At 43.7% G+C, this 11693-nt stretch overlaps 1 protein-coding gene across 6 annotated transcripts in view; it reads right to left on the minus strand.

Moving 5' to 3' along the window:
* Nucleotides 1-6302, minus strand: part of MICU3 (mitochondrial calcium uptake family member 3) — a 66601-nt gene extending 60299 nt beyond the window's left edge. For 4 of the 6 annotated variants that reach the window (XM_075091404.1, XM_075091406.1, XM_075091405.1 and 1 more), the window contains exon 1: nucleotides 5965-6301. In XM_075091404.1, the coding sequence (XP_074947505.1) occupies nucleotides 5965-6246 (282 nt within the window). In that variant the 5' untranslated portion in view covers nucleotides 6247-6301. Of the gene's footprint in view, nucleotides 1-5964 lie in introns of all 6 variants that reach the window. The other 2 variants (XM_075091403.1, XM_075091402.1) reach the window with 2 other exon arrangements.
* Between the last annotated feature and the right edge of the window lie 5391 nt (nucleotides 6303-11693).

An 11693-nucleotide genomic window follows, 5' to 3' on the forward strand; every position in this document is an offset into this window, starting at 1 on the left:
TGTATCATCCTTTTTTAACATCTTGAGGAACACAGAAATAATGCTGAGAGGTAAACCTTCCTTCTCCTTCAGCATAGCTCTCACTATAGCTGGCTGGCAAGCAGTATCCTTCTCAGGATGGTAACTGTGAGGAGCTTCAAATGTCATCAGCCAAAGAGCAAACCATCTTCCTGTACTTGGCAAATGACCTATAACATGAAATGCACAATGCTTATGAAAAAAGGTTAGCTACAAGTGGTTCTTGTAAAAATGATGCTTTATGCATCTCCTGGAATGGCATCCTCTTTGAACAAGCAGAGGAGTCTCCTCCCTAATGGAGTTTGCCTTACTTTTTGGAGTTAAAGTCTTGTTCTTCATTTCACAGAGATGGAAATACATGATGTAATCCGCTTAAAAATGCACTGCTACAAACAAACTTGACCTTTTGAGTATTTTCACAAAGAGAATTTGACAGTACTGCTAAGGTACGAGGAAAAAAACCTCTGGGAACATCCAAAAGATGCAGCTTCCTTCTCTTGAGTGGGCCTTCAAGAAACGTGATAAAGTACATATTCTGTCTGTCTCTCCCTGCCCCCTTTAATTCCCAGATCACCTTTGAAGGAAGTGATTCTCAGAGGATGTTTCACCAAAATAGAGACCTGGAGTTCTCTACCTTTACACGATGACAACAAGATTATAGAAAAGATCTCTTCTGGAGTACGAAGAGGCATCATTGGTATTTCCAAGACCACTTTTTTAAGCTTTACAAATGACACTAGAACTTTGGAAGTAAGGAACTAGAACGCAAATATTAATTCCTCTGAGGAATTCTGAGACTGGCTTATGTTTTTTCTAAAATTGTTATATTTCTCTGAAAAAGCATGATACACAGTTGCTCCGACAACATAAATACTTCACAAGCAGTACATCTGATCGGGGGTCGTCTTAGGTCAATTCTGTTCTCAGTTGTCATACAGAGAATCTGTATCAAAATAACAGTTCTTTCAAAGAGTTTCCTGCTCTGCATAAGGATCTCGTAGACTTTAAAGGAGCTGTCTGTTAGTAGAGCTCTCCCAGTCTTCACCAAAACCGTCAGACACAAAACCAGCAGCTCTGAGTGCAGAACTTTGGTTCTGAAATGTTACATGGCAGCAACCCTAGAATTAAAACTGTTGCTTTGTTATAGCGACCAAGATTTTCCTCCAGGTAGTTACATATAAACCCCTCATCCTCAGGAGTGGAATTTTTCTCAGAAAGCATTTGGGAAAAGGGAATCCTATAGGGAGCTTAACTTCATGCTGCTTCTGTAACAAATCTTACTCTCCACTGGAACACCTCCAATGACATGCTTGGTCAAGCAAGAATTTTTTTGTACTGACCACATGAGATTTGTCTGTTCAAGAGGTTTGCCACACCGCTGACCCCATGTTGGCAGCACATAACCTTACTTGACCTCTAGCAAACAGCATCTTATTCACCTGCACATAAATTCACAAATGCGTTGCTCATCAGGTTTCATACTGCAAGAGTTTCGTAGAACAGGGATAAAATTCTGCAGACCATTCTGACACTCTGTTTCTCTAGGAGACTCAACATAGGGTGTTAGGGTGGTTTTTTTTTCAGTTACTCTCAAATGACACACCTCGTTTCTGAACTGGCCAAGAATGGGAAAGTGTCCCATCAACACCTGTGTAACCATCAGCGTTAGTCGTGGAATTTAAAAGTCCTTTTTAAATTTATTCATTCCATAAATACTAAAGCATCAATAAATACTACATGACAGCAGCAGGACAAAGTAACTAACTGTCAAGGTATGTAGGATAACCTTATATTCTTAAATATTTCACCACTACTGCCAAGCATTATTCGGGCTTGGCAATAGAATCTGAAGAAAAGTAACCTGCAGGGATACTAACTGGGCACAGCACAATTCTCGAGATACTTTCATAGGCCATATTAACATTATCTGGAACCAGGTGACCTGTGGAAGAAAGTTGCTCTTCAAAAGTCAAGATATAAACTAGGTTAACACCCACCTTTTTAGTATCTAGGAGTATCAGGAGCTGCTGGAGCTGCCTAGATGAAACAAGGTGGCCATTCCACTTATTACACTTTTACAAAAATTCACCTCAAGAAATAAGAAAGATGTGTGGGAATTCATGACTAGATGTGTACTGGTTTTGGCTGGGATAGTTAACTTTCTTCATAGTAGTTTGTATGGGGCTAGATTTTGGATTTGTGCTGAAAACAGCACTGATACAGAGATGTTTTTTGTTACTGCTGAGCAGTGCTTACACAGAGTCAGGGCCTTTTCCGCTCCTCACCCCACCCCACCCCACCAGCAAGTGGGCATGACGGTGCATGAGAAGTCGGGAGGGGATACGAAGCTGGGACAGCTGAACCCAACTGACCAAAGGGATATTCCATACCATATGACGTCATGCTCAGCATGTAAAGCTGGGGGAAGAAGAAGGAAGGGGAGGACATTCGGAGTGATGGCTTTTGTCTTCCCAAGTCACTGTTACACATGATGAAGCCCTGCTTTCCTGGAGATGGCTGAACACCTGCCTGCCCATGGGAAGTAGTGATTGAATTCCTTGTTTCGCTTTGCTTGCATGCGTGGTTGTGCTTTACCAATTGAACTCTCTGCCTCAACCCTTCCAATTTTCTCACTTTAACCCCTCTATTTCTCTCCCTCATCCCACCTGGGGAGGCAGCGAGCAAGCAGCAGCAGGTGGCTCTGTGGTGGCTGCCAGCCAGGGTTAAACCCCAACAATATGGATGAGACAGCCATAGTCATCTTGAACACTCTTGCACCCTTTGAATATCTGAATACTTCACATCATGAGACTGTTTATAAATGAAAACTTACTAGGGGTTAACCATTAAAAATGAAATTATCCGTCGTCAATGTTTCAGAATGGATTTTTTTTAATGGAACCAAAAACTATGGAAGGAGATATATTTTGTTTTGCCCACATTAGAATATTTTTAAATTTTTTAAGAATCTCCAGCAATTTTGCACTTCAAAGGAAAGGACTTCCGGTTTTGCAAAAGGTGGTCACTTTAGTGTCAGGACTGGGTTTTTTTAGTGGTTGTTCTGTTAAAAATTTATAAGCCTGTGCAAACCATCACCCAAAAATACTAATTTTCTTAGCTAATTCCCCCAAAATTTCAACCTGCTATATGGCCATTCCAGGTCAGAGCCCCAGGGGTGAGGCAAGAAGCATTCAACATAACTGCTTCTACCAGCTGCTGTAGATCTCAATAGCAAGACACTGAGAACAGAGACACCACCTGCTTCTTGCTTCCTACGACCCAAGTAAAAAGCACCTGGCAAAAGCATCCAGCTGCAGGGAAGATCAGGAAGAATCATACAAATGGCAATACTAGGATGAAGTAGAAAAGTTTGGGTTGGATGGAAGATTAAAAATAAAGAAACTATGTTAGATAATTTGCCTTGGTGGAATGAAAAGCTGACTGAAACTGCAAATGAAATGGGGAGCTAGGGAAATAGGAAAGGGGTGAGGGGAGGACAAACCTAGAAAACCCAAGAAAATGCTGTCAGACTTTGTGCACCAGGAATAAAGGAGAAACATCTTTGACTCCTCCTTGACCTTCCAAAAGCATATGGAAAGGATCCCAAAACACTTGAGCCTCATCAGTCTTTGTTGGGCAGTACATGTGATTGTAAAAACCTCCTAGCAAAACGTGCATCACTTTTCCATCAAACTCATCTATACAGAAACTGCAGGTTATCATTCTCCAGCCATTACTCCAAACACACTCTGCCGTAGATCCAAGACCTCCAACCTCAATCCTAATAACACTGACACTAATATGGTTTTTCATGACAGAATTTTCTACTTCAAATGTTATTTTTTTTAAACTGTTAAACACTATGGAGGTTGTTAAGCTCAGCACTTAAAATTAGGAAGTAAAAGTTATTGTCACTCAGGCAACATGAATTCAGCCTTCTAATGAAGGACATTACCATAGAGTACACTTGCACAATACCACGAGTACGTTCAATGCAATTTGAACAAGGTATTTGCACCCTTTTCTTCCCCTGGAAGAAACCTCTGGAGATGTTTTAGAAACCCGTAGTGAAAAAGTCTGTGCTTATCATGGGTCTAGAGGGCAATCATAAATGGAGTACAGATGGCAGATGGAGCTCGTGGTCAAACCACTCTTGGTAGTTCACCAGCTGGATCTGGTCTCAAACTGTGGTTTTTGCCAAAGACCACACAAGCCCTTCTGCAGCACGACAGTCAATAATGAAAAAAGCACAGCAACCCACTACATTGGACCAAAAATTTCACAGCTACTTAACCATTATTTTGGGGGGCTTGAATTAAAAAGATGCTTTTTCAGGAATGCTGAGCGCTCAGATCTGCAATATGAAATCAATGAGACCACTCATTCAAAAATAAAATATTGCAACACAAAGGTAAGCATTCCGAGATGTCTGTTCATACATTGCATCTGCCCACACAAACATATTTCGACTTAACCTTTCAAATTTTCTGCTATCCATACGGAAAACAGAATTAATTAGAGCCGCTTTCCGCATCAGGGCATAAAACCAAGCATGTTAAAGTTTTTCTTTCCCTTTTTTCCCCCCTGGTGTTTGCCTTAAAAAAAAAAGTAGTCTATGTACGCACAGAAGATATATATTTTTTTTTAATTTTACATTGATTCAAATATAACCTTAAGTTTGACTTTGCAACCTCCATGCTTTTATTGTGATGTGTGTGAAAACTCCAAATTACACATCACGCTAAATTTGTTGACTTTTCAAGGGTGCAGCAGCCATACTTCCCTCGAAAGAAGACCAAAAATTTAAGACCAGAGAAGTAAACCAGTATAAAGTTCTGTCAAATCAAATCAGTATGAAAGGTTGAAAGAGTTTGTCTTTGGTTGCCTGTGCCACAGTAACACCGTCAAGCCAACAAGTACATGAATAATCAAAAAAACCCTGGCTCAACTTCCCTTTATAAAGGATGCTGCCAAGATATCTGCCTTTTTGCTAACCAATTCAGGGTAAAAGGGCTAACAGCATTCATACTTGAGCCCAAGGCCTCCAACCCAAAAATGTAGATCCTCTTCCCAAACATATTACAAGATAAACTTGATCTACAGAAAGCAGGCTATTTGCACCACTGATTTCCAGTTCTAGCAGATAACCATACTGACAAACCACCTAATCATGGCTCTTGACATTTTTAGAAATACCTAATTTTTAAATGAAGAAACGCCTATTGTTACCATATGTTACATACGGCACTGTGCAAGAGTTTCTCCCTATCACAGGAAGCTTCATTTTCCAGGTTCACATCAGCTGTTTTTTGTTACCCATGATCAGTGAATAAATGTTTCCCCTGAATTAGCCCAACTGAAGCATTACTGATTTGCACCAAGCGCTACACTATCACTTCTTAGGAAGCTCTGCATGAACCTTTCACTTCACAGAAAGTTTTATGTTAAAAGCAGTAGCAGTTCTATTTGCAAAATAAAATCTTCTGGTAAAGAAAAAGAAAGATTTCGTTAGGGCAGCTCCAGGGATGAAAAGTGGGGGAAGATGCACACGGTTTACATTTTGAGGGGCAGCGAAGGTACTGCCTACCAAGCCGCTTCAGTGACAGCTCTCCTCTCCGGACGGCAAGCAGGCGGGTGACCAGCTCCCGCCTCTGCCCGCGTCTCCCGTGGGACCTGCCCGCGCAGGCTGCCTCGCCTCCCAGCCCCGGGGCCGGATCCACGCAGGGTCACCTCTGCGCCACAGCCCGGGGAGCGCCGCCGCCTCGCCGAGACGCTTCCTCAGCGAAAGGGCGGGAAGCGACGTTCCTCCATCCCCACTGGCTCTGGCCGGTTCCCCGGGCAGCCGGCAGCGCCCGGCCGGCCGCCGAGCCGCCCCACTGAGCGCGGCGGGGAGCGAGGCCGCCGTGAGGAGAGGAGGCGGGAGGGGCGCGGCGCGCACACACCTACCGTCTCCTTGGCAGCGGCCGCCACGGGGATGGGGAGCAGCGCTCGGGCCCCGCCCGGCTCGGCGGCTGCCGGCTCCCGGGGGGGCTCCCGCCGCCGCTCGGACAGCCGGTACCCCACGTACCCGGCGAGAGCTCCCCCCGCCGCCCAGCCCAGCTCCCGCCGCCACCGCCTCAGCCCCGCCGCCCCGGCCCCGTCGCCGGCCCACAGCCTCCGCGCCGGCTGCGCGCCGGGCGCGGGGCCCAAGCGGCGGCGCCACCGCAGCAGGCTGCGCAGGGCGGCCATGGCCCCCGCTCCGCCCCGGCGACAGGCGGACAGAGCCCCCGGGGGCGCCGGCAGAAGCCTCGCGAGAAGCGGGGAAGGGGTGGGGAAGCGAGAGGCCCCCTCCAGTCCCCGCCCCGCCGCCGCCGGCCTGCCCCCGGCCGGGCCCCCCCCACCGCCGCCTCCCCTCGCCGCCCACCGGCGGGGCGGCACGCACCGGAGCTCGGCGTGGTCGCGCGAGGCGGCGCCCCCGCGGGGGTGCCCGTGGGGCGGCGCGCCCGGCCCTCGGCGCCCGCAGCAGCAGCGGGACGTTTCCTGCCTGCGGCGGGCTGGAGCTGCAGCCAAGTTGGCGGAGACACGGGGTGGCATGGGCCTGGATGCGGGCAGGTCAAGCTGAAGTGCCTGGTGCTGCATGGGAGCTGCCGTGACTGGGGACCGAGCTCCTGCGTGGGCTGCGCTCCCGTTTGGCACACGGAGCAGGTGCCGTTTGTGCTCCGTAACCTTGCCCAGAGCCAAACCCTGGGTTTTCATAGCCTTGCTCCCAGGGGAGCACGTCCGCACAACCCAGCAACGTGTCCTTGCAGAAACCTGGAAGCCCTGCCTTTGGCGAAGGAAGAGCTTCCAACCAGACCTCGTTGGCCTTGTAACCCTGAAGGCTGGAGGTGGCTGCGGCATCAAGATTGTTCTCTGTTTTACTGCCAAGGCTTTCTTAAAAGCATCCAGTGACCCTAATTATCCTACCCTTTTATACTTGGGTTATAAGTCCTTCTCATCAGGAAACCACAGACACTTGCCATGTCAGCAGCCTCTCCTCTGATAAATACTCTTGGCTGCAGGCAGCCTCCTTAGCCTAACCATTTGTTCAAGATGAGCAAGTTCTTTTGTCCCTACCTGGTGCTGACGGGCAATAAGCCTTGCCAGGCATTTCATGTTACAGTGTCCTCCATGGTATGACCTGTGTTGCGGCCTATGTTATCTTGAAACTTCATGAGCTGCACACAAACCTTTCGAGTCACAGCACACCTTATGGCATTTTTTACAATGGTCAGGTGCAGCCTCAGCCTTTTTCTTCTTTATGTAAATATGTTCTTCCCAAGTTTCAGCCAGTTTTACTTTCTTTTTTTTTCCTAAATCTTTGATGGCCTTGTATATTATGAACAAGATTTCACAAAATGCACAAACTGAAACTCATTTTAGTAGGTTAAGACACTCTCATGCATTTTCAATATCTAATAAACATTTCCATGGTTATGATATTGTGCCAAGGGAGAACTGTGGCCATGTTTGTCAACCGAAAGTCTGACAGATCATACAATTGTAAGCATGGCCACGGTTGAATTACCTCAGAGCTGTGTCTGGAAAGGCAGGTACCTGGGGTGAATGATAGAGTTACTGTATTTCTTTCAATATTTTAGAATACCATAAGCCTATTCATCCCTCACGTGATTCCCTTGACTCCATTATTCCCATCTGTTAAAAACTAACAACTACTTTTGTTAATTTTTTAATGACTATGGCTTTATTTATATGAATGTTTCCGAAGCTAAAGGCTTGTCTCCAGGTCTGAGTTACACCTCTGTACTAAATGATAAAGGGCCAATATAAAGGCCAATATTTAGGTGTCAAGACCATAATAGTTTCAGATCCTTGGCGTGACTGAAACTCAGGTATTTCTCCTGCAGTTACATGACTACGCATCTAGTCTAGAAAATTTTGTAGACCGTCGCTATTTGATCTTTTCAGTTCTAGCTGCCTCATTAGGAGACATCATTCACCAATAGAATTACCTTTTCAAAATAGACTAGTTTTTCCATTTGATTGGAAAAGAAACCACTTTTGGTCAATGTAGTGTCCCAAAGTAAACCTGTTTGGTGCATAAGTCATCAGTCACCTAAACTGTAGACATGAACCATGAGCTATCTCCCCGTTCACATTGTTTCCCTGAAATTGCTTAGCCCCTTTCTAATGCTTCTTCATAGAACACTTTTAGGTTAATCTTTTTTTCACTTCAAAAAATCCAGTACAAATCTGTAACTACTTACACCTGGGTATGTCAGTCAGAACTTCCCTGGTGAGGTGCTTGCTTAGGAACAAGAGCACGATTTATTTGTGCAGCAAGTCAAAAACCGTACACTGTCTGCACATCTTATGTAATTTAAATAAATCAAGGTGGTTTTTAACCAATGATCCACGTACAGAACTAGTACAAAAGCTGCCAAATGAGGCATTTGGATGTTGATATATGTGGAAAAGGTCCATTCTCCCTGGATGTAAACATGTGCTCACTACCTAGCTTCTCTGTCCCGTTCGCTTATACAGGAGTTATTCCTGTATAATCCCCCAAACATTCCTGTATATCCACAAAAACATGGACAATAAAATCATTCATCTTAAAAAGCCCTATGAACGTCTGTCTTCATTTAAAGAGATAAAAGAAAATTGAAGGTGCAAGAAATGTAGAACTTCCTTTCCATAGGAAGATAAATTTTTTCAGCATTACTTTTCCCTCGTCTGAGTTTTTGTAAATAGGTAGATATATATACATGTAAGTATAGATGCATACATACCTGTTACTGTATTGGTTCAGGAGAAAAGGTTCTGAATGCTTTTAAAGTCTGTATGTATTTCACTTAAAAGGCTTTAGATATCAGATTATGACCTGATTTGTACGTGGAGCCTTGAAAATGATTCTGTTCTTTTCTTCCTAGTAAATCCTGCACAAGAATACACCTTATTTTACTCTGACTTGCTGTGCTCCGAAAGGCTCTCACCGCAACTTCTGCATGTTCCACTCGTCTTGTTGAAAGCAGCCAACCATGTTTTCTTGTCCAGATCTGGGAAGAATCTGGAAAAGACCATGATACACAGGTATCTCCAGCTGGACATATTTCTTTATGTTCTACTGGGCGGTTTTTGTTCCGCCCTGTGTTTGCTTTCTCATGTATTCATGACACACATCCCCCTTCATTCTCCTAGACAATATTTTTTATTATATCATTAAACTTGTATGGCTGGCACAGCACTGTTGTAAGGGAGTCTTAAAATTAATAAAGGCATGATAATTTGCAGGATATAGTTTTACAGCCTAGAACTGTTTTTTTTAACCAACCTGATGCATCTATAGATATCTCTCTCTCTCTCTAGATACACACATATTTATATAGACTGTCTATCAGAGATTTCTGTCCATTGCTTTCTCCACTCCCTTGGTAGTCACCGGGTTTTGCCTATGACAATATGCTATTCTTAGGAAATATACAGCAATTATATTGTCTACAGAACCCCTAACTGCTTGCTGTGGAAATAAAAACTCGACCACATATGTATTTGTTCAACGACACTGGAAGTGCGGTCTCTAGGAAGTATATGTAGAATTGATTAGATTGTACTGTATACTTTAAGTTGAATTATGTACTCTCGTAAAAACACTCTTCAAAATTATTTAACTTCCCATGGTATAGTCTTAGAAGGTGCAAAAAAAAATCTTTAGTGTTATCTTTTCCTGTCACATGACTAGTGCAAACACACAAAAAATTCTTATCTTTTTGTTTCTTTTCTGGTACTTTATAAAACAGCATAACCGGTTTAGTGCCCAGACATTAAAGACTCCACTCGGAAAAGGTCGATGTTATATATTCCACTCTACTTTAAATGTTCCTATTATATAACAGGAAAGATTTAGCCATAAGGGTCTTCTAGTGTGTGATGGCTGAGAGTTTTTTTTTTTAAAAAAACAAACCTTCTCTACTGGGGAGAGTGGTGCCGTCTAACCAGAAGAGCCCTCTACTGTTTGTAGGACTCGGAGGGTGCTGCATGGACCTGGCAACATTATCCGTACTGCAGCATCTTTAGGCTTAGAAAAAAATTCCTCCTCCATTTAGCTGTACCACCCTAATGCGTGTCCTCCAACTTAGCAGCTGTGATGAACAGTTTGATCTTGACCTGCCAGTCATGTCAATAAAACTACTTGATGACTGTTTCAAACGTTTTAGGTATATTTGAGTAATCAGTATACAGGCTACTTGAGAAATAGGTGCCGTATAGATTATTCAACTTTGATCTATTTCTTTGATTTAGCACTGCAATTAAGTAGATTTGGTTCAAAGAGAAAGCTCATTGGTTGATGTTTTACACTGATGTGATAATGTTTACACAGATGTGCTTTGAAATCTCGATTATGGTGGATTTTTGGGTCCCACCACATGACAGGCTCCTGTTATCTGAAAGGTAAAATAATATAACATCTATCTGTAGCTGCCTTCAGAGCAGGTCCGCCTGTGCTCTCTTCTGAGGTGATTTATCTGATCATTGTATTTAGCGTTAGTTTTTTCAGTTTTAAATCCCTCCACAGTAAATCACTTGCTTTAAAGCAGCCTTTTTATAATTCAGGTGCACACAGGGGCAGTACTTAGGACTGCAATGATGAAAAGGTGTAGCATTACCTGCTTTAAAGCACCTGCCAATTAATTAGCCCTATACTCTCCATAGCAAATAAAGCTAAGCAGTAAAATCCATTTGATCTCTCAGATTTAGACTGTGGCTGAAAAGACCATGGAGCAAGACGGCAGAACTAATCTTTCGTTTCGTGATTCTCTGCAACTTTTTTGTTTAAATGAAACCTTAAACCGCCAAGTGATTTTCTCGAACTTTTCAAAGAATCAACTATGAAAGATCTTTGCATTTTATACTCTAATACCGTGTTTTGGCATTGGCAAGGAACTGTGTTGCGTATTTTGAACACTAAGATGGGGCACGTAGTTGGAGCCCTAAAATTCATTACACGTTACACAAAAAGCGGCAAAGAAGGCAAAAGTCAAGCTCTTAGTTTTAATATACCGTTGTTTTACCTTTGCTGATAACGAACATGTGTCCCACCAGTACATTTGCATGCGTGAACCGCTCTACTTTGAGGATGAAAAAAAATGCATATGCTCATCCGGAACTGGACAGCAAAGCCCTAAATCGATTCAAAGTGCTGTAGAAAGGCAACAGAGATCTTTCAGTAGATAATTTGTGGTGCTCACAGACTTCGGTCACGGGCCCAATGCGAAACCCCAAAGAAGATGTGTTAGATGAGCCGTCTCCCAATCTTTCTTTCTTCATCTCTGTGGGTTTTGAAAATATTTATCCCAAACCACGGGCCTGCCCATTTCTGTTTTTACGACGATGTGTCGATACCCAAATGCTCTAGATCAGTTTCATGTCACATTAATGATAAATTAAATGCGAGGGAGAATTTGCAGAGGGGAAAACACCTCCCCGACTATGCCAATTTCTTTAGAAATTCCCCTCCTTGTAACTGAAGTGATAAAAGGGAAGGGTAATGCACGTACATTTTATTAGAGTTTTAGAAACAGGGAGTAAAACTGTCAGATCTTTGGTTTTTTTTTCTTTCATGTGTGTCTGGGCAGGCCTAACCCTCAGGTAACGCCCTTTCTCCCTCTTCCCTCCTGCCTCTCCTTGCACCTGTC

The sequence above is a fragment of the Phalacrocorax aristotelis genome, chromosome 4 (genome assembly GCF_949628215.1).
Source record: "Phalacrocorax aristotelis chromosome 4, bGulAri2.1, whole genome shotgun sequence".
NCBI classification, from domain to species: Eukaryota; Metazoa; Chordata; class Aves; order Suliformes; family Phalacrocoracidae; genus Phalacrocorax; species Phalacrocorax aristotelis.